The sequence below is a fragment of the Clytia hemisphaerica genome, unplaced genomic scaffold (assembly GCF_902728285.1).
Source record: "Clytia hemisphaerica strain Z4C2 unplaced genomic scaffold, Clytia hemisphaerica genome assembly, whole genome shotgun sequence".
Taxonomy (NCBI): Eukaryota; Metazoa; Cnidaria; class Hydrozoa; order Leptothecata; family Clytiidae; genus Clytia; species Clytia hemisphaerica.
The window spans coordinates 1,753,888-1,777,647 of record NW_027104356.1 but is presented as its reverse complement, the minus strand read 5'-3'; the positions used below and the strand labels follow the sequence as shown (position 1 = coordinate 1,777,647).

General features: G+C 37.9%; 1 protein-coding gene across 2 annotated transcripts; it reads left to right on the top strand.

The window, feature by feature from the left end:
- Positions 1-246: 246 nt before the first annotated feature.
- LOC136818244 (mitochondrial ornithine transporter 1-like) lies at positions 247-21,281 on the top strand. 2 transcript variants are annotated; one of them, XM_067074619.1, is made up of 4 exons: positions 247-895; positions 19,841-20,111; positions 20,517-20,583; positions 20,896-21,099. In XM_067074619.1, the coding sequence occupies exons 1-4, from the start codon at positions 462-464 to the stop codon at positions 21,009-21,011; spliced, it is 888 nt and encodes a 295-aa protein (XP_066930720.1). In that variant the 5' UTR covers positions 247-461; the 3' UTR covers positions 21,012-21,099. The 2 variants fall into 2 exon arrangements, with proteins under 2 accessions (XP_066930720.1, XP_066930721.1); XM_067074620.1 differs by lacking the exon at positions 247-895 and adding an exon at positions 18,776-19,439 and having other exon boundaries at positions 20,896-21,281.
- The last annotated feature ends 2,479 nt before the right edge of the window (positions 21,282-23,760 follow it).

The window sequence follows — 23,760 nt, the reverse complement described above, 5'->3', positions numbered from 1 at the left end:
AATTTCCATTGGGACTTATTTCGTGGGTAACAGAAAATTCCGCAAAATCCTCGAAATTTAATCCCCGTGAAAATTAATCCCCCTTAAAGTAGTAGATCTCTTCTGCACAAAATTTAATTGAAAGAAATTAGTACCGACACCTATCCGGACTGGATGTTTTAAGTAAAGTATTTTATGTTCTGAGTTAGATATAATGTGTCTTTCTTCGAAGTGACTTTTTTTATTTCGATTTCCGTCTTTATTTTTAGATTAATAAATCCAACTCTTTCTTAAGTTGGAGATTGCAACATAAAACTAATTAATCACTAATTGGATCTCGTTAACTTTTTTTGTCAAACGAAAAAAAATTGAGGAAATTGGACCGCGCTGAAAGTTGACTGATGTGATGAACTTTGTACTGTAAGACATTTGGAGTAAATAGTTAACAGTTGCTCGAAGAAACTTAAAACTTGAAGATAACAATGACAGCCACCAAGCAAGGAATTATTGACTTTATATCTGGTTCAAATGGAGGAATCGCATGTGTTATGGTTGGTCAACCTTTAGATACAGTTAAAATCAAAATGCAGACTTATTCGTCTGTTTACAAAAACAGTTTTTCATGTTTTTGGAATATAATGAAAAGTGAAGGACCACGTGGTTTATACGCTGGAACCATGCCAGCCATCGCTTCCAATATTATTGAACATTCTGCCTTGTTCTTTTTCTATGGACAATGTCAAAACTTTGTTGCTTCGCTGGTGAAAGTTGATAATATTGACCATTTATCGACTGTTCAAAAAGGTTATGCTGGCTCGCTATGTTCTTTTTTCTTGGGATTTGTTTTATGTCCACCAGAATTGTTGAAGTGTCGTTTACAAACAGCCAGAGAATTACACGGCTCCACCACAAGTATGTAAGTAGAAGGTATATCGGTTTTTTGTAATTTTCGGCAGTGCACGAGGTTCCTTAGCGGCCACCCCGGGGAGTCATATTGTCCGACCCACGGCATGTGTTTTTCGAGAACCTTCTAAATGCAATGTAAGGGTGTACTTTTGAAAGAATGCACAGCAAGGGTCTTCTTTTAGCTGGATACACTGTAAGGGTGTGTTTGGGGACTGCTGAATTGAATCTGGTGTATCTTTAGTAGTAGTGTTGACCAGCTGCCATATTGATTTGTTTTGCACATTGTGTCGACATCTCAGGCTCATTTTCAGGTGGTTTCAGCAAAACAAGATATGAAATCAAACTACACTGTAAGGGTCAGAAACAATCGATAAAATACACCGATTTTGAAAACTTTTTTTTGGTGGCACATGCCGTCTTTCAGAAATCGAGTGTATAATACACTCTTTCATTTTATAAGAAAAATGGGGCTCAAAAATGCTAAATAAGGAACAATTGAAGAACTGATTGGGCTGGATTTGCTAGTTTTTATGTAAACGAGGGTCAAATTAGTAAAATTAGGTTATTAAACCTAAAATACATCAATTTTTCGCTAGCAGTAAGAACAGGCTAAGAACAATTTTAGGCTCAAAGTGCCAAAAAATATGGGCAGCTGATCTTCATAAAGAATTACTAGCTCTTATAAAAAAAGAATAAGCTGGTCAAAAGCATTTTCGCCTGAATTTTGTGTTAACTCCTTTGAGAGATTATACATTTCAAAGAAACAATAAGACCATGGAGGTACAAAGAAAAGCAGGATAAGTATGTTATTATCATTGAGTTTAAAGCCTGAAGGGCTAGAGTTCAATCTCTAACCTTTCTCAGGCAAGAAAAAGTGAAGCCTTAAAAAATGCGCCGCATTTTTGACGACAGATTGAATCTAGCAATTCCTTTGTTTACGATTGATGTTTTTTTTCGAAATGTAGCGGTAAATTTTAGTTTCAATCTGTCATTTGTGTAAAAACCAGGCAAGCCGCTCAAGGCCGCGCAACTTTGGTAGGATTTGTTGGCTTCAAATCCTACCAAGGAGATTGACTTCTAGCCCTTCGGGCTTATACTTCATTGGTTATTATAACCAAGCTCGCCCTACGATTAAAAAAGTTACCAAGGTTTGCATGATCATAATCTCATATATCGTGCATTTTTAATAAGCTCTTTTATCCATAGGTGAAATCTTATTGGCTTATTTCAGTTTTAGAAATTAGATGAGACGAGATCCATTGTCTCTGACATCGGTGTAAAAAAATATTTGGACTAAAAAAGGCCTGTAAACTTGGCAATCCTTCATCAAATGACAAGATTTTTCAATTAATTAAATTAATTTTCTTCAATGTGAACTCAATTGCTTGATAAAATTGAAATTAAATAGATTGATTAAAAATTGATTCTGAAATATGATATGTTATATCGCAATCAAGATAGTATTCACTAGACGGTTCCCGTCGTCGCAAACGCCGATTTAGCTTGCGCATCAGAAGCCCGTAGGATGATAAAGATGGTATTGTTGATGCTCTCTAAGGGGAATTTAAATTAGTTTTCGGAGTACATCGATTAGTTGGGAGATTTCTCGTAAATACCTTTTTATACTTCAAATTGAATGTGAGAATATGACTTTAAATCTTCACAATAAAATTAGCTCAGTAAACATTAAACTAGCAATCATTAGAGTTTCTTCAGGAAGTTTGAAGGCGATTTCAATTTAATCGAAAACGGGAACTATTTGAAGCTTATTGAGTAGTAAAACGCCAAATTGAGAGTGTCAAATGTATCATCAGTAGTATTGGCGAATAAAAGAGCTAAACGATACACCATCGGTATTGAGCGAGCACTCTCGGCTGATAGAAGAAAATGGACTTGTATCATCAGTGTATAAGAATGGAAAAGATTTAAAAAATGTTGCTGTATTTACGAATTTGAGGTCGAAATGACGCGCCTTAAAAGACCATATAATAAATACTTTGATCCTCCCGAGGGTGGGGGGAGGCACTCGATTTCTAAACTACGGCATGTGCCGCTAAAAAAATAGCTTTCAAAATCGGACCCTTACAGTGCAGCCTTTGAGCAGTGAAAGGTACCCCTACAGTGCATTATAGCTATTATACCGAAATTTTTTTACCCTTACAGTGTAGGTTTGATTGCATATCTAATTTTGCTGAAGCCACCTGAAAATGAGCCTGAGATGTCAACACAGTGCGAGTCAAGACTATAAAGATACATCAGATTTTTACTGTCAGTCTTGCAATTCAGCAGTCCCCAAACACACCCTTACAGTGTATCCAGCTAAAAGAAGACCCTTGTACTCTATCAAAAGTACAACCTTACAGTGCATTTCAAGGGTCTCGAAAACCCTACCCTTAAGGGTGGCCGTGGGTCGGAGCATATGAATCCCCCCCCCTCGGGTTGATCCTTCACAACAATCATGGACATATCCGAACTTACGGGCCAACAACTTATATCCACTTCTCGCGCGGAAAACCTCCGTTTTTTACCTATACGCATTGACTATTTAAAAACTCAATTTTTACTAACTTTTTTGTAGAAAGTGTCACGCCTTCTAAAATTCGAAAATTTACGTCACATGATGTTTAGAATAACTGACGTCAGTTTTGATTTCGTTAAAAAGTCACTGTAGGGGCTTCTTCGATTGGAACGCCAAATCTTTTTTTGGAGGAGGGTTTTATCTGAACTCCGAAAAATAATTCAAATTCCCCTTAAAAATAAAGTTAGAAAGCTACATATGTACCCTTACAATATTGGTACCGGATTTATCATTTTATTGAATTTGTCTTTTAATGTGTATGTCGGATGGAAATGGTTATCTAGGTCGATGGATGTATACTAAGTGGCAGTTTTTACACTAGGCTTGGATAGTGGTAGTTTTCGAATGTTTGTTTTGAACTATTTTTATCAATGATCTTTATTATTGATTTTGTTGTATATATTTTTTCTTTGGATTAATTAGAAATTAAAATTAGAAATATCTCAGTTTTTTCCTAGAAATAAGAACAGGCTAAGAACAATTTTAGGCTCAAAGTGCCAAAAAAATCATAACAAATTTCTAGCTCTTATAAAAAAAGAGTAAGCTGGTCAAAAGCATTTTGCGCCTGAATTTTGTGTTAACTCCTTTGAGAGATTATACATTTCAAAGAAACAATAAAGCTAAGGCTACACTGATAGTTTTTTTCAGGCGGCTGCAATGCAATTGTTGCATTGCAGCCGCCTGAAAATTGTTGCTGTTTAGCCATCTTAATAAAAGGAACCAGGAAAAACGTCAAAAAAACAGAGCCCGGCGATTTTCGAGTTAGGAATTTTCGAGTTAGCTAAATTATGACGTCATAAAAGTGCAAATTATGACGTCACTCGAGTCTAACTCGATTTTTTTATTTTCAAAAAAGGATTTTCGAGTTAGGATTAACTCGAATTTTATTTTTCGAAAAAACCTTTTCGAGTTAGCTAACTCGAAATTCTTTTTCACTAAACCTTTTTTCGAGTTAGCTAACTCGGAATTTATTTTTCGTTCACAAGTTTTCGAGTTAGCTAACTTGGATTTTTTTGTATGGTAGTAGAAAAATCCAAAGAAAATCTAGGCTGCTGGCATCCACTAACGGATTCGTGCTCCTTATACTACCAGGGGTTTTGTAGAGGTCTGCGATTCAGACTAAAGAAAATCGAAAAAGAAGTAGACGGAAGGCCCGGGGGGGGGGTACTAGGGCAAGATGGGTTACGGGGATGCTCCGCTGGTCAGGTTAACCTCCACGAGTCCCAGGTAGGGTCGCAAAAACACCAAAATAGAAAAATCAGTCCCTCGTTGGGTGCCTTTTTTGGAAAATTTGGGGAAAAAGTAGAAAATTTGAGAAAATTTTGGAATTTCAGTCCCATTCAGGGTCACTTTTTTCGCAAATTTCGAGTCCCACGTAGGGTCCATTTTTCGAACCTCAGCGGAGCAACCCCGTCGGTCGACAAGGGTAGTACCCCCCCCCAAGTTTGCTTGTTTTTCTTCCTCCTTTCTTCCTGTTTAATGTGGTGGAGTGGAGATTTTATAAAAGATGACAAATTAGATTTATTGAATATAAGTGCCCTGATGGGGCCCTTGTAGTACCCACTTAGTCGAAGTGCTTGGGGGGTCAACAAACAGGGAGTGACACAAATAATTGACAAGGTAAAGTTCAGTTCTTACAACTATTTCTTCTTCTTCATGAAAGACGTCTGCACTCTCTGCCAAGCTTGCAACTAAGAGGCTTTTGCCTCGCTCAACATAAACCTATCAAGGTAGGTCACTACACCTCTCCTTTCCTTCGGGTATTTACATATGTACAGTGCCTTCGCTATTGGCGGTTCTCAGTCCAAGGCATAGATTTTATATACATTAATGACTACTTTATAACTCGTAGTCATCAAGATAACGTGGCGCTTTTCGTCGTCTTTTCAGTCCTGAATTTTTACGGTCAACGTCCTCAACGTCTTCCATCTCACTCTCTCCTTCTCGATACGGAATCGTGTCACTTTCGCTCCCCGAAGATGTGTCGTCAACGGGGCTGTCGTCGGGCAATGGTGGATTAATATCGTTATCATAGCGACGATGACGAAACGGAAAATCATCATCCGAGTCTGGGTCGACGTAATTTCGTGTTGGTGCGCGTCTGAAAAACGGATCGCGCTCATGGACTTTCTTGAACTTGTTTGCTGCACGGGTAACAAATTTGCCTTTCGATGTTTCGGCGGTGAGCATATAACCTTTCTTTTTCACCACAGTCAATGGTGATGGGTCGAAAGGAGTCTTGACGGTAGACTTCTTTTGAGGGCGAAGGACTTTGTCCCCTAGGTCGATGTCAATGGGCTTCGCGTGTCGTCGTTGGTCATGGTATTTGGCCATGGCGGCCTTGTAACTTGTATCTTTCTCGAGAACGGATCGATCTTGTTCCTTCTTTTTCATCATTGGAACAGAGGTTGCAATTTGTCGATTGAACAACATCTCCGCTGGTGACTTTCCAGTGGCTGAATGAGGAGTCGCCCGGTACGAAAGAAGATATCTGTGAACCGCTTCTTTTGGGTCCTTGTGTTCGACATAGGCGGTGTGGGCTACCTTCTGAAGCATCTTCATGAAGTTTTCTGCCAGCCCATTCGACGAAGGTTGTTCTGGTTTAATCGGCTGGTGTTTAAAACCTCGCTTCTTTGCGTAATTTGTAAAGTCGTGCGAGTTAAAAGGCGGACCATTGTCCGTCTTGACCTTCTCTGGAATGCCATGAGTTGCCAAAATTCGGTCGAAATGAGGTACCACCGTGTCGGCGGCGGTAGAATCTAGCACAGCCACTTCTGGAAATCGAGAGTATTCGTCAATGAGAAGCAGGAAATAGTAATCTTTGGCGATTGGGCCCTTGAAGTCCGAGGCAATGTGTCTCCAAGGTCCTTCTGGCAATTTCGTCGTGATGAGTGGCTGATGCTTTTGTTGAGGTGTAGCGGCTAAGCATGCATGGCAAGATTGTACAAAGTTCTCCACAAGCTTGTCCATGTTGGGAAACCAAACTTTCGATCGGAGATAACGCTTCATTTTCGATGCGCCTTGATGCCCTTCATGAGCGAGAGCTATCACGTCAGGCTGCAAACTTTCCGGAATAATGAGTCGTTCTCCTCGTAAAACGACTTGTCGTGCAACTGAAAGTTCGTCGAATACGTGTCGGAACGGCTGTAAGTCGTTTGCATTCTTCGGAATGTATCCTTTCTCAAGGATGCAAAATTTCAAGCGGGCGAGCTGGTCATCGGCGTTCGTTGCTTTTCGAACCATGTCGAAGGTCATAGCGTCGGGAATATCGTCGTCGATGATAGCATTGATGTGGAAGGTTTCCTCACTGGCTTGCATCTTCTGCTGTTCAGTGATGGGCAATGGATGTCGACTGTTGTAATCTGTCGGATTGGTGCTTCCCCTTTCATACTTTACGGTCATACGGTACTGTTGTAACTTCAATCGGTGATTCTCGATGCGAGCTGGAGCTTGTCTTCGTTGATTATTGTACAATGAGACCAGCGGCTCATGATCAGTTATTGTGTCGAATTTCATTCCGTGGAGATACATTCGGTTGGTCGTGACGCCGAAAAGGATAGCTAAGCTTTCACCCTCGATCGGAGCATAGCGTTGTTCTGTCTCTGTTAGCGATCTACTCGAGTAGTTGATTGTTTTGTAATGTCCAGTGTCGGGTTCCTTTTGAAACAATGTGGCGCCAATACCCTTCGGTCCTCGGTCAACTACAAGCTTCGTCTTTCGATCGGGTGCCCAGGGTGCTATTACTCGGTTGCTACATAAACCCTCTTTCAGTTTGTCGAATGCGTCCTGACAAGCTTGATCCCAGTGGAATGGAACTTTCTTACGCGTTAGATTTCTTAACGGTGCTGTAATGTCACTGTAAGTCTCTGGCTCTTTGTAAGTTTGTAAGTTCTTTCGATTTCTCACCGAGTGGCATTTGGTGAAATGAATGTTTCATGTCCAACTTTGTGAATACTTTGGCGCCGTTAAGCTTGTGACGCAAAGAATGAACAGTCGGTACGGGAATATGGCTTTCTTTGATGGCAATATTTGCGTGACGCATGTCTAAATTCATGCGTATCTGCCCGGATGGTTTCTTTGTAATGACAACGTTCGAGATCCAGTCGAGGTTAACACTTGGGTCTAACGGGCCTTCGATGATGTCATTGTCTCTAAGTTCTTTGAGATGGCTCGTGACTTGTTTTCTGAAAGCGAACGGTATCGGCCGCTCCTTCTGTATCATTGGTTTGATCGATCCGTCTATATCAAAGTTTATTTCTGATTTATTGAACTTGCCGATTCCCTCAAAGATAGGTTGATGCTTGTCGATGATTTCAGTCACTGAAGTTGGGACTTTCTCTGGTTCGTTGATGTGGTATACTGGCGTTTCCGGATCATTGGCGTCTCTGCGGCCTTCTGGGTGAATCTCCAAGACACCGAGCTCTAACGATGCTTCTAAACCTAAGAGCGGTTCCGTGTGGTTTCCTTCTATCACGTAAACGAGTTGCTCGGCTGTTGCTCCATTGCTAGTGGTCAGTTCGATCTTTGCCCTACCCTTCACTCGCAGCAGGTCTTTAGTACCATACGGACGGAGCTTCACTTTCGATTTATACAGTCTGGTCGTGTTGGCAAACTTGCGAAAGACTTTTTCTGGGATCAGAGTCTTTCTGCATCCGGAGTCGACTCTCATTTTCAAACACGTACCATTGGCTTCCACATCGATCATTTCAATTTCATTTTGGTCATTCACCAGAGGGATGAAGTTCACGGTCAAAATGCGACCCATCAGTTGTTCATCGTCCGAATCACTCGATTCGTCCAGGGCATTAACATCTGTTTCTGGTGCACCAGGACATACTGGCGATTTTGCAAAATGGTGCTTCTTCTTGCAATCATTGCAACGTTTCCCTTTTGCTGGACACTTTCCTTTTGAGTGGGCTTTCCGACGTTCATATCCGCAAAAGTCACAAATTTTTGGGGAACTTTCGGTTTGCTTTCCCCTACCGATCGAATCTCTCGTGATGTTCGGTTTCGGTGGGTCTGGTCTTCTTGGTCCTCTTCTACTGCCGATCCAGTTAACATTCTCCTGTTTCTCAATGTTTTGCGCTTGTGTCGATGATGATTCTAGCGCTATTCCGTATTTAACGAAATCATCGAAATTTGCACCCTCCGCGAGGGCATGTTTCCTGAGCTTATTGTTATTCGTCTGCATCGTCATGGCGTCGCGAGCGGCTTTCTTTGCAGTGTAGGTGGCGAAATTGCAGAGCTTTGCTTGATCCAAAACTTTTGTGTACCATTCGGTGAACGGCATCTGCCCTTGTGGCATCTCTTTAAAAAGTTTAAATACCGGGTAAACTTCGTTTATCTGTCCCTTTAAGGAATTTCTGATTTTGTCAATTGCGGCTGCGTATGTATCTTCTGTCGTCACCTTTCCTTCGTGCTCGAAAAACGTAATCATTTCGTCTCCACCCCAGAGTTGCAAAAGAGCTTTCTTTTTCTTATCTTCGTCAATGTCCTCCGTATCAAAAATCATGTTTGCTCTCTTGATATATTTATCGAACGAATCGAGGGCGGCACCCGCGTCTTTTGGGCGTTTGAAGGTTGGGAGGGCGGAATAGAGAGCGCCTCTGGCGGCCATATTGGATTTGACTTATCGAGACAAAATGTGGCTGGTTCGATCGGAAGCAAGCGTAACTTGGAATTTTTCTCTGGAAACTCTGGAAACTACAAGAGTCTATTTTAGGTTGTTGATCATCTGGAACTGGGTAACATAAGTCTATTCGTCGCCAATGTAGTACCCACTTAGTCGAAGTGCTTGGGGGGTCAACAAACAGGGAGTGACACAAATAATTGACAAGGTAAAGTTCAGTTCTTACAACTATTTCTTCTTCTTCATGAAAGACGTCTGCACTCTCTGCCAAGCTTGCAACTAAGAGGCTTTTGCCTCGCTCAACATAAACCTATCAAGGTAGGTCACTACAGCCCTGATGTATCATGTGTGCACCAACAAAATTTTGCTTCGTAAAACGACATTTTGATGCTTGAATTTCGACTTGCATGAGTGAATAATTTTTTACCGCACGTTCTTTGCTCACTTTGGCTCCAGATAATTGCTTTGTCAGTTCTACAGATATGTTGTAGATTATTTCAAGGTATGTTAGTTATGTATATACAATACATGAGAGTTGTAAATTGCATATTTCTAACATTACTTCTTTATGATTCTACAAATTCAAAATGGAGTGCTGGCATTTATCTTTTTCAGGTACTGAGCTCCAATTCTTTTGAAGAGATTGGAGATTTTGTTTTCTTTCCTTTTGTTCATCTTTTGCCAAGAATTCGAATTTCCAAACACTCGAATTATGAATAAAAACATTCGAATTACGAATAAAAACATTCGAATTGCGAATAAAAATATTCGAATAATGAATAATTTGCACTTTTATGACGTCATAATTTAGCTAACTCGAAAACTCATAACTCGAAGTTTCCTAACTCGAAGATTCCGGGCCTCAAAAAACATTCGAATTACAAAAAATTCGAATTACAAAACATTCGATCTACAAAAATTCGAATTACAAAACATTCGATTTTATCAAAAACATTCGATTTTCGAAGGTCCGACGTTGGAATGACGTAATAAGATTGGAATGTCAGATACATTGTCAAAAAATAACAGATTCTTCTGCGACAAAATCAGTTCAGACACTTGCAATTTGTTCTGCAATATTTTTATTGCGTTGCAGAGCAATTGCAGAAAACATTGACGTGCTACATTTTGCAATTTCTTGCGCGCTTGCAACGCAACGCTAATTGCATCGCAGCCGCCTGAAAAACTATCAGTGTAGCCTTTAGTCTAAATGGAAGACCTTTACAAAACCCCAGGTAGTATAAGAAGCACGAATCCGTTAGTGGATGCCAGCATCCTATGTAGCCTTAAGGCCGGTGTCCACTTTTGTGCGAAGCGCGCGAAAGATTTTTTCTTAACCATTTTTGCCTGAAGAAAAGATTACGTCATAAAAAAGTTTCGCGCGAACAAAAAACAAGTTGAAGGAAGTTCAACTTTTTTCAACAGCTACGTCAATTTTGACCAATGGAATTGCTTCTTTTTTTAGTCAACCAATGACGTTACAAATAACGTGAAAAGTTTCGCGCGCTTCGCGCGAAAGTGGACACCGGACGTTAGACTAGCAAGCGTCTGTCTTTCTTTGGACACAAGAACGCAGGAATAGTGCTTATAATAAAGAGTTCTTATAAAAATAGAAATTGCCGCAGGAGAGTGGATTGGAAAGACATTCAGTGAACATATAAAAAAATAGATCCCATTGAAAGTATATTCTGCAGCGAAATACAACGACGTGGTTTACTAGTCTAGTGTAGCCTTAACTTAAGACTGAGTTACATAAAATTACATGATATGTTATATCGCAATCGATACTATTCATTAGAACATTTCTTATCACGTTTTGTCAGTGTAACAAGACAATTTAATTCGGCTGTCTAACGCGAAATTGTCCAAAAAAGGTTTTAGCTGAATGAACCAAGGTATTCATTAAAAAATCGACGTCAAATTTTATTTCTTATAGAAAGGATGTTGATGGCAGAAAAGCCATCTTTAATGAACTTTATAATTTAGTTTTAATTATGTTTAATTTGTAATCCCGGGTGTATATAAGTTCTTTTGTTTAGTGTCTTTTCATTCCATTGCGTCTCATGAGGCTTCTTTGTTTTGCATTGCGTCACATTCCCTTGCGTCTAGATAATTGCCCCTCATGGGAAATTAGATTGGGTTTATATTTTGTAACTATTTTGTTTGTAAACTAGTTCGACAGAGAGAGAGAGTAAGAGAGCGGTTTTGTGTGTTGTGCTAGTAGAAGCAAAATTATTTTTATTGTCGTTTTTACAAGAACTTGAGAACTCGACTTAACATTTTTCGTTGTCTATTTTCTGTTTGGATTTCTAGTTTTCTACTTAAGTTCTTAATATTTCGACCAGTCATTAATAAAACCTTTTCACAGCCACAAAGGTAAAAATAATTGCTGAATTTTTTTTTGAGACTTTTGTTCATTTTTGATTTTGATTTTTGATTTTTTATAATCTCTCTCGTGTGTGTGTCGAACTCCTCTTGCGAGTGCTTGAGTGAATAACGGTAGGGTTTAGAACCCTCGTTGGATTTTATTTGCGCGCAACTTGTTCAGGTAACAAGAATTTTTTATCTTCAGAGAGCGAGATAATGCCCAAAAGTTGGGCCGTCCTGTTTTGAATTTTTGAACAGCGAGATTTTTGAACTTTTGAATTTTTTTTTGAAAGTATTTTTTTGTTTTACGTTTTGCTGCAAGCTTGATGCGATTTTCAATTTTGCAAGTTTGATTTTGATTTTTTGATGATGCGCTAGTGCAATAGTGCGCAGTTTGGAAAAAAGTTTTTTAACTTAGGAATTTTATGAAAATTGTTTGAACCATCCTCACCCAGAGGAAATCTGATCCGTCAGTTCTTTTCGGAGTCGTTTGTTGCTTTGATTTGTGATTCATCTATGAAAATATTTTGTCATCTCGTAATATTATATTATAACATCTTACAATTACATATATAATAATAAAGAAAATATTGGATGTTAATCACTTCAGTGCTGAAAATCCAATCTAGATTTTGACTAGCTGCTTGATAATAACGTGATTTGATAAAATATTGGATGTTAATCACTTCAGTGCTGAAAATCCAATCTAGATTTTGACTAGCTGCTTGATAATATCGTAAAATTTGATAAAATATTGGATGTTAATCACTTCAGTGCTGAAAATCCAATCTAGATTTTGACTAGCTGCTTGATAATATCGTAAATTTGATAAAATTTTTTTGAAACTCATTTTGGAGTTATGTCTGAACCATCGGAGAATGAAGCGGCTCGTCAGTCTGATTGGGATAGAAATGTGACTAAGCGGAAGACCAGAAGATCTGATAAAAATTATGATTTTGAGCTTTTTGAGAGACAGAGGTGTAGGCTTGATGCTGAAATTATGAAAAGATGTGATCATGTTAATGAAATGTTGTTGAAGTCTTTGCCATCTAGTTCTGTTAATGATGAAATCATGGGTCTAGATAAGGCTTTTGCCGAATTGCTCTTTGTATGTGAAAAGTTGAAACCACTGATTAATGAACCACGTGAATTAGATTCGTTTTTGGCCAGTGTAGATACCGATATTTTCTTGACTAAAAATTCTGCCATACGTTATGCTAAGGAATCTGAAGCTAAATCTATCACGAAATCAACAAGGTCGTCGGGGAAGAAATCTTCGTTAGGGGCAACTAGTTGTTCGTCAAAGAGGACTTCTCCAGAAGAAAAAATGCTCGAGAATGCTACTCAACTGGCTAGTCTAGAAGTTGAACTTGCCTTTGCTGAGAGGGAGGGTGTTAGTGAAAAGGATCGTTTGCTCCTTGAAAAAGAAGTTGCAAAGAAAAGGGCCATTTCTGACATTTTTGAAAATTGGACTTTTGGAAATTCCAACTTCGAGATTAAGGCTGAGTCTACAAGAAAAAGTATTCATCCTATTTCTTCTGAGCAAATTTCTAGGCCAGAGTCTGTATCTAGCCGTGGTAGTGTCAATTTTTTGCCAGCTCCACCTTCTAAACCTAGAACACGAAGTGTGAGAAGAGTTTCTAAGTTTCAAACGACCGTTGATACTGCTGATATTTCGAATGCTCTTTTTGATCTTGTTAAAATGCAAGGTGCTCCTGCGGTTAAACTTGAGGTTTTCAAGGGTGATCCATTGGAATATAGATCATTCATAACAAATTTTGAAGAACTAGTTGAAAAGAGGATCTCTGACAGTGAAGGACGTCTAGCTCGCTTAATGAATTTTACTGAGGGAGAGGCTAATGACTTAATTCAGTGTTGTCTGTACTTAAGTGATGGTTATAATCATGCTAAGTCTCTATTGAAGAAAAAATACGGTGATCCCCACCGAATTATGACTTTTTTCAAAAAGGAACTAGATCGTTGGGAAGCTATTAAACCAGGAGACTCCTCTGCCTTTGGTAAATTTTATTCATTTCTACTTAAATGTGGCTCTGTCATTGAGAATAAACTTTGGAATAGTTTTGATACGGCTGATAATCTTTGCATAATAACCAGTAAACTTCCACTGCATTGTCGTGATAAATGGAATAGAAAGGTGATAAACATTCGAACTGAGTCTGATCGTGAGCCCTGTTTTAAGGATGTGCTTTTGTTCGTGGAAAATGAAATGATAGTTGCAAGTGATCCACTTTTCTCAAGGGAAGCTTTTAAAGATCGGTTTTATGATGATTCTAGGGTTGGTCGTAGTGATTTCAAACCAAAAAGATTACACGATAGAAAGGATGGTACAAAGGTTATAAGACGTTTCTTTGTTCGGCTTGTGACGTAGACCATGATATTGAAGTTTGTCCAATCTTTAAAGGGAAAACAATGGAGGAAAAGTTTCGATTTATATTGAAGGAAAAGCTTTGTTTCGGATGTCTTGAGAAAGGTCATCTTGCTTCAAGTTGTAAAAATCGAAGAACTTGTCTGGTTTGTAATAAAAAGCATCCGACTATTACTCATGGAATGAGATTTCGTCATCATCCACGTCTACCTCCTAAAGACTCGAAGAAAGACAGCTCTGAATCTAAAGAACCTGATGTCAGACCTTGTCCTAAAAAGCCTGAAGTTTCAAATCCACCTGTTAGTTGTATTTTGAATAAGGATTCTGAAAGAAACATTAGTATGTGTGTTGTTCCAGTTATATTACGTCATGAATTGTCTAAATCTGACATTGTTACATTTGCTGTGCTTGACAATTGTTCACAAGCTTCCTTCATTTCTGAAGATATTTTATCAATGTTGTCGATACCAACTGAACGTACTGATTTGACTGTTGACACAATCACTTCCTGACAGACTGAAGCCTGCCATGTTGTATATGGACTGAAAGTGAAAGGATTACATGCTGGTGATGGAAGTTGGACATCTCTACCAAAACTTTTTAGTAAATCTTACATTCCAGTTGATCAAAGTGAGATTCCTACATCTAAGTCTATTCAAGCTTGGCCCTATTTGAAATCTATAGAGTCTGAACTTCCAAACACTGCTTCTTTGAAAATAGGAATTTTGGTTGGAGGAAATTGTCCTAAAGCTATTGAGCCTGTGAAAACAATTGCTAGCCAAGATGATGGTCCCTTTGCTTACAAGACAAAGTTAGGCTGGTGTGTCGTAGGACCAATTTGTTCTCCTAGATCTAAGTCTGTAGCATGTTGTAAAATTTCGGTGAATTCAAATGGTAGATCCAATCATCTGTTGGTTGAAGAGCCAAGAGTTAAGGATTCTGGAATTGAGACTATGCTTAAGAACCTATTTTCTATTGAAACTGTGCCTGAAACTCGCATGTCTGATTTTGAGGTATTTTCACAAGATGATCTGCATTTCCTTGAAATAGTTGAGTCTTCAGAGTTCATTGATGGTCATTATCATGTTCCACTACCATTTAGAAATAAGAATCAGTCCTTCCCTGACAATTTTCCACAAGCTTTGAAAAGAATGGATTCGTTGAAAAGAAAATTTCAATCTTCTGCTCAGTTTCACTCTGATTATGTTGGTTTCATGAAGAATATCATCGAGAAAGGTTATGCTCAACATGTAACGTCATCATATCCTGAGGGTCAGAAATGGTACATTCCACATCATGGTGTATACCACCCTACGAAGAACAAAATCAGAGTTGTTTTTGATTGTAGTTCGTCGTACAAACGTTTCTGTATGAACAAAGAGCTTATGCAAGGTCCTGATCTAGCTAACCACTTGATTGGAGTTTTGATGAGATTTCGCCAGGAACATGTTGCTTTCACAGCTGATATTGAATCTATGTTTTTCCAAATCAAAATTCCTGAAAGTCAACGTCGGTTTCATCAATTTTTGTGGTGGAGGGATGGTGACTATTCCAAGCCACCTGTCACTTATGAGATGAATGCTCATTTGCAAGGAAGTACTTCGTCACCAAGTTGTAGTAACTTTGCCTTGAAAAGAACAGCTTCTGCTGGTGAGATTAAATTTGGTTCTAAGGCTACTGATACACTTAGAAAAAATTTCTATGTAGATGATTTACTCAAGTCTACTGATTCTGTTGAGTCTGCTAAGTCGCTTATATCTGACTTGTCAAGATTGTGTGATTCTGGAGGTTTCCATTTGACAAAGTTTTCATCAAATTGTCCAGAAGCATTGGAGCCTGTTCCGGTGATTAAAAGAAAAGATGAGAAGTGTTCCTCAGTTCAACGTGTTTTAGGTGTTTTATGGTCTTTGAAAAAAGACATCTTTCAGTTTGAAGCACCTGATAAAGTCTTTGCAAAAACACGTCGTGGTATGCTTTCTGCTTTGAATTCGTTTTATGACCCATTAGGTCTTATCTCTCCGTTTATCTTGAAAGGTAGATTGATATTTCAAAGTGTTTGTCAACTTCCAATCGGTTGGGATGACCCTGTACCGAAGGAATATCTTGTTCAATGGGAGAAATGGATTGAATCTTTATCTGATTTGAAATCTTTGAAAATTGATCGTTGTTTCAAACCTAAAGAATTTCGCGAGGTTGTAGAAATTAGTCTCCATCATTTTTCAGACGCTTGTGATTATGGCTACGGTGGTTGCCATTATCTTAGATTCGTAAATTCTGATAATTCTGTTCATTGTTGTTTGATCATGGGTAAATCACGTGTTGTACCTGCAAAGAGTAATTATACTACTCCTCGTCTTGAATTAATTGCTGCTACTCTCTCGTCTCAGATTGCTAAATTCATTTCAAAAGAATTAGATTTCGAAATTGCTTACGAATTGTTTTGGTGTGATAATACTTGTACATTGGGTTACATTCGAAATTCTAGTAAAAGGTTTAAGAAGTTTGTATCGAATAGAGTGTCGCTTATCACTAAATCATCTGATTCGTCTCAGTGGAAATATGTTGATTCTGTTGATAATCCAGCAGATCATGCATCTAGAGGCTTGAAAGTTAAAGGAGATGATAAAAAGCTGTCTGAGTGGTTCAATGGTCCAAGTTTCTTATGGAAAAATCCTTTGAGAACTGAAGATTTTTCGTCTGATATTGTATCTGAAAATGATCCTGAATTAGTCAGTCCAAAAGCAACAAAGGTTTTGCTCGTAAAAAATGATTTTGTTGACATAATATGTTACTTTGAGAAACATTTGTCTTGTTTTTTGAGGATGAAAAAAGTTATGTCCTTTATTCTTCTGTTCATTGAAAAGTGTCGAAAAAAGAATCGTAAACCTTATAGAAAAACAAGATCTACACCTGAATTTAAGTTTGATAGTCTTCTGTCAGTTGACGTTTTATCCAGAGCAACAACATGGATTTTTAAACTTCTTCAAGAAAAATATTTCTAAACTTGTTTCGTTGAATGCCTTTTGTGATAGAGTTGGTTTACTTCGTGTAGGTGGTCGTTTGAAGAGGTCTGTACTTCATGATTCTATCAAATATCCTGTAATCATCCCTCAAGATTCAGAAGTTGCAAAGTCAATTGTTAGATTCTATCATGAGAAAGTTTTCCATTCTGGAAGGAATGCAACAATGAACGAGATAAGGGACAATGGTATATGGATTAGTAGTCTGTGCTCTCTTGTCAAGTCTGTAATCTGGAAATGTTTTCTATGTCGTAAGCTAAGAGGTAAATTTGGTACTCAGATTATGGCAGATCTACCTATTGAACGAACTCTTGAAGCACCTCCATTCAGTTTTTGTGGTGTTGATTTGTTTGGTCCCTTCCTTGTAAAGGAACGTCGAGCGATGGTTAAGCGTTGGGGTGTGATGTATACGTGTTTGTCGAGTCGAAGTGTTCATCTTGAGTCTGTCTTTTCTATGGATACTGATTCATTTATTCTGTGTTTGAGACGTTTTATTTGTAGAAGAGGTTCTATCAGGATGATAAGAAGTGATAATGGTACGAATTTTGTTGGTTGTCAAAGTGAGTTTGAAAGAATTGTTTCGGAGTCTTGATCATAGTAAAATCAAATCGTTTTTGAGAGATGAGTTCAATGCTGATTACATCGTTTGGGAAAGGAATCCCCCATATTCGAGCCATTTTGGTGGTGTTTGGGAGCGTCAAATTCGTAGTGCTCGTAATGTTTTGAACGGTATTCTGTTGACACATAGCCAATCGTACAATGATGAGTCTTTCAGGACATTGCTGTGTGAGGTTGAATGTATTTTGAATTCTCGACCTTTGACTGTGGAGAATATCTCCGATCCTTTGAGTTTGAAGCCAATAACTCCAATGATGCTGCTGACTGGAAAGTCCAAGATTGTGTTACCACCACCTGGTGCCTTCAGTGATTCATCAGCTGGATATTCACGAAGACAATGGAAACGTGTTCAACATGCTGTCAACGAATTTTGGACTCGTTGGCAAAAGGAATTTTTAACAAAACTTCAAGAACGAACGAAATGGACGAGCAAGAGACGAAGTTTTCAAATTGGTGATATTGTGCTGCTAAAGACGGACGGCAAGCGAAATCAATGGCCGCTCGGGCGCATAATCGTTGCCAATACGGACGAACACGGTGACTGTAGAAAGGTGACAGTTAAAACATTGTACGGTGAATTCGAACGACCTATTTCGAATATTGTGCTGTTGGAAGAATGCGATTCCCCACCGAGGAGTTTTCAAGATTGAGAATCTTGAAGGGGAGCCAGATGTTGATGGCAGAAAAGCCATCTTTAATGAACTTTATAATTTAGTTTTAATTATGTTTAATTTGTAATCCCGGGTGTATATAAGTTCTTTTGTTTAGTGTCTTTTCATTCCATTGCGTCTCATGAGGCTTCTTTGTTTTGCATTGCGTCACATTCCCTTGCGTCTAGATAATTGCCCCTCATGGGAAATTAGATTGGGTTTATATTTTGTAACTATTTTGTTTGTAAACTAGTTCGACACAGAGAGAGAGAGTAAGAGAGCGGTTTTGTGTGTTGTGCTAGTAGAAGCAAAATTATTTTTATTGTCGTTTTTACAAGAACTTGAGAACTCGACTTAACATTTTTCGTTGTCTATTTTCTGTTTGGATTTCTAGTTTTCTACTTAAGTTCTTAATATTTCGACCAGTCATTAATAAAACCTTTTCACAGCCACAAAGTAAATGAGTTTTTCAATCTCTATTGAGTTTTTTTGTATTCTTATAAAAAAGAAAACAATTCTATAACACAGTCTGTTTTATATTGCATAACATAACATATTACATAACATATTAAATGTTATGTTTTTGAATGAAGTTATGTTATGCAATATAACACGATTATAACACGAGAGTTGGTAGAGGAAAGTCGATGTTTTCTGAATCTGTAAATTATTGGAAGTTATTTGATACTATATTTCTGGTGATTCTATCGCTCGAAACGTTGTATTGGTTTTCAACCTCTTTGTAATGCAATACTTTTTGGTGGAACCGAACTTCTGATTTAAAGCTTTACTGATCATTGTATGATTACTGATATTTGGCTTGGAAGGTTTTTATCCTCTCTTCGAGTGCTCGATAATTATTTTCATAACCAAAGATGGCATCGAAACAAGGGGTTGTAGACTTTATATCTGGTTCCAATGGAGGAATTGCATGTGTTATGGTTGGTCAACCTTTAGATACAGTTAAAATCAAAATGCAGACTTATTCGTCTGTTTATAAAAACAGTTTTTCATGTTTTTGTAAAGTTTTACAAAGCGATGGAGCTCGTGGTTTATATGCTGGCTCCTTGCCAGCTATTGTGTCAGATGTTTTCGGACAAGCTGCGTTATTTTTATTCTATGGACAATGTCAAAATGTTGTTGCTTCTTTGGCGAACGTTGATAATATAGACAATTTAACGATAGCACAACGAGGTTATGCTGGCTCTCTTTGTTCTTTCTTTTATGGTGCGGTTTTTTGTCCGCCAGATTTAGTGAAATGTCGTATGCAAATTGCAAGAGAAATACATGGCTCTGCTAATAAAATGTAAGTGACGAATGAAGACTGCTAGAAAGTCTAACTGACCCAGCTATCTATTTTTCTTCTGATGTCATGTCATGGTAAAGAAATGAAATAGAAAATGGAGAATATTTCGCAATCTGATTGCCGGGGCTGAGTAAAGTTTTTTAACACTAGCCATACCGAAAAGAAAGAGCTATGGTAAAAATATTGATAGTCATGGGTTAAAATATGTCCAAGATGGAATAAAAAAACAAGGCTGTGCTCATTACATATTGAGATTATTATAGAAGTGAATAAAAAAAGCAGTTTCATACCCTGATTAAATTTTTGATAAAATACCGAATCGGGGAAATCGAGAAAACTTCAAAGGAACCTTAAGTTGAAGGGACAATCAATAATGAAACTTATCTTTATTTTTCTCTCAGAACGATGCGAAGTACCATCATGGACGTGTTTCGAAAAGAAGGTGTACTCGGTTTCTATCAAGGTCTATCGGCGCTCTTATTACGAGAAGTTCCTGCTAATTTCTTTTACTTTGCTGGATACGAAGGGGTGAAGAAGTTGTTACAAACTCCTGAAGAACAAGAAGCAGGCGCCAAGACGGCCGCTTGGAAATTGATCGTTTCAGGAGGTGTCGGTGGTATGACGTATTGGACTTCCATTTATCCAGTGGATGTCATGAAAACCAAACTACAGGTAAATACACTATTTTTGGAAGGGGGTCTTATAAACCCTTATGCTATGAGCTTTTCTCGGGATTAGCTCATTTGTTTTTTTGCAACGACAATTATGCAACTTAGTGACTCTCAAAATATAACAGAGGCCAATTTTTGAAAATAAACTTTTTGTGCGGTTTCCAGATCCGGCTATGTCCCAGAAGAAAGTGTTTTCGGGATTTCCTCATTTGTTTTTCCTGATTTCTTTTTTTTCGAGTTAAATATTTTCTGAAGATTAGGTCAAAAGTATCACTTTTTATCTCACAGGCTTTTGTATCATTTGTACCGCTCTAGAGTAATGGGAATCTTAGAGTGATACTTGCTCGGTTTTTTATGTATGCCAGAATACTCATTATAACTCTTTTTTTTGTTGCAAATCCTACAGATTTGGAACGGCGAAGGAAAGAAACCGACTCTAACTCAAATGGCACGCCAAACGTTTCAACAAGAAGGTATTTATCTCGTTTTTTGTTTTTCACGACGAATGTAAAATAATTTTAAAATCAGCATTTCAAGCAAAATAGACCTACAGTAAAACCCTTAACGTTAAAACCTGTTAAAACCTAAAAAAGAGATCGTCTAGTGAAATTCCAGTTCTCTCTAAATACGAAAGACTAAGACCTACAGTAAACTCTCGCTTATTCAAATCTCTCTGTAATGCGAACAAATAAGATTTTAGTTCGAATTAGCGAGATTCAACTATATAGTCAAAGACCGCCTTTGAATTACACATTTACTTGGATAACATTTTCATCACTTTTCAGGTATTGGTTCATTTTATCGAGGCATTGGGCCAACACTTCTTCGATCTTTCCCTGCAAACGCTGCCATCTTCTTAACTTACGAGTATACTAAAGACTTCTTATGGAAAGTGACTTAACATTCGCCGGCGTGTGCTGTGATCTTTTTGTTTAAATTCTAAAATAAATATTTATCAGGAAATGTTCCAATTTTTAATTACCTTATCGGCCAAAACTTAATCTGCCCTTAGTGACTAAATTTCGACGATGTGACTAAAATTAGGGCCGACTAATCGACTAAGTTTTGGCTAATAAGATAGCAAACGAATACGATATTTTATAAAAACACTTTTGTACAGAATTTTAAAATAATATTACGCAGATCAAAAAAATGAAATTTGATAATTTTCGACCAATTGAACTTATACCTAGGGAGGGTCCAAACTTCGCCTTTTCAAACACTTTTCAACTATTCCATTTAACTTATTATGTTAGCCAATAGGATTGTCCTTTTTATGTACTGCTACATAAAACTTTCTACCACGGTCCAGGGATATTTAAGGTCAGTGAGTCTGTTAAGATGACGAAACATGACAAAATGAATGTGGTTGGAATTTTAGTTTTGAAAAGGTTTTCCAAAACCTTTGGCCATCTTCTAATTTAGATGTATAATGATGGTGGGTGACATCTATCTTCCTACGAATGGGCTTCCAGAAAAAATTTGAATATGGAGGTAAAGGATTTTACAACATTTTTTAGAAATTTACTCCCCGGACATTGTAAATAGTCGAACGTGCGCAACGCAATGGGCCAACTTCAGTGGCTTCAAATTATTCATAGGCCCAATTGTAGACCCCCAGATATTCACCCAATGAACAAGTGTGCCAAATCCAACAGTTTTTGAAGTCTCCAGGTCTCCCTAAATCTTTAGCCTCGTTTTAGCGAAAAACTCGTCCGCAGGCCCCAAAAAACAAAATTTTTGAAAAATGAAAAAACACCCCCAGATATTCACCCAAGGAACAAGTGTGCCAAACTTCAGCCAAATCGAACAATTTTTGAAGTCTCCAGGCCAATGAAGTATAACCCAGAAGCGCTAGAAGTCAATCTCCTTGGTAGGATTTGAAGCCAACAAATTCTACCAAAGTTGCACGGCCAAGCGCGTCCCGCCTGGTTTTTACACAAATGCCAGATTGAAATTTTTCAGACAGATTTTTCGAAAAAATATCAATCGTAAACAAAGGAATTGCTAGATTCAATCTGTCGTCAAAAATGCGACGTATTTTTTAAGGCTTCGCTTTTTCTTGCCTGAGAAAGGTTAGAGATTGAACTCTAGCCCTTCGGGCTTTAAACTCAATGCTCCAGGCTGCCCCAAAGTTTTAGCCTCGTTTTGGCGACAGACAGACAGACACGCACACAGACATTCTCAGATTCTAGCTCAACTGAAGTTGAGAATTATGACCGCCCGGAAAAGCATTAGTTGACCCCCTGGTCATTCAAAATATTCAAATCGAGCAAATTAACCCCAGACAGAGCAAGTTTACCCTCCGGGCAGGACAAATTTTATAGATTTTTCACTACCCCCCGGAAAATATATCCTCCATCTCCCATGTACGGACATTTTTTGGAAGAGCCCAATACTGTATAGTAGAAAGAAACGAATCAAGTAATTTATACTTTCAAGGTAAACAAAATTGTCAACTGCCACAGGCAATGATCTTGAAAGTTTTTCCAACCGCATCTGTCGCTGCTTAAGATCTGTTTTTGAGACTTGACAGGGTGAATATCTGCTAGGATAAAATTTTAGGAAAATATCAGGCAGAGTTTTGTCCCGCCACTAGCCTGAACAGGAAGAATCCTTCCGATTTGTTAATACAATTTCACTAAAAAGTGATTCTTTCTGTTTCTTGATAATATTTTAAATTCCAAAACTATTTACAAATACGGTAAAAAAAGTACAAATCAAAACAAAAAGGAAATAATTAGATATTCTACCATGTCACAGTGTGTCACAAAAACGCGGACAAATTTCTATGTAAAGTTAACACCGTATAATTTATGCGGAATTTTATGTCTTGTATACTCTCAGAAACCTATTCAATCATCTTGGGAATTGAAAATCTATTAACTGAAAAAGGAAATTTTAATATTTTTTCAATCATTCTAAACTTAGTTATTAGTTAAGATGATGATTTTTGGAATTTTACGTTGAATAAAAATTTGTCCTCTTCTTTGGGACACACTGTATAATTAAATCTTACAATTAATTTAATCTCATATCTTATTTCCAATGTCTACAACGTGTACAGGTGGGAAAATTCACTGACAGATTGAAGGATACCCCACAAAAGTAGTAAAAGAGATGGATATGAAAAGAGATGTTGATCGAAGGGTTGAGTACTAAGCTCTATTTAAAAAAGGTCTTTTGGAAATCTACACCTCAACCTTGATCCTACTTTATTGCATGAAAATTTCTATTTATGTAAAATGAAATACACAGAAGCCAGCCATTAATTATCCGGTTCTATTATTGTTTTTATGCCAAAAAGCGGGATTTCTTATCTATTTCGGGGACAAAACCGGATTTTTTTATGCATTTTAATTTCGCGGTTGACCGAAAAATTTGTTTTTCGCGGCATTTTAATTTCGCGGTCGAGCTCTAAAATCGTTTTTCGCGGCATTTTAATTTCGCGGTTTTTCGGCCTTGACCGCGAAACCGCGAAATTTTCATGCAATAAAGTAACCCCAGTGAGCTCCTGTTTACATAAATGTTTGTGGGAATAATACAATATAATTTAACTTTGACTTAACGCCCGGGCTATTCGAGGCTTTGATCCTTTGCACAGGTGCCTTTACTGCTCTCTTATTTGAACATTCATTATGGAATCCCAT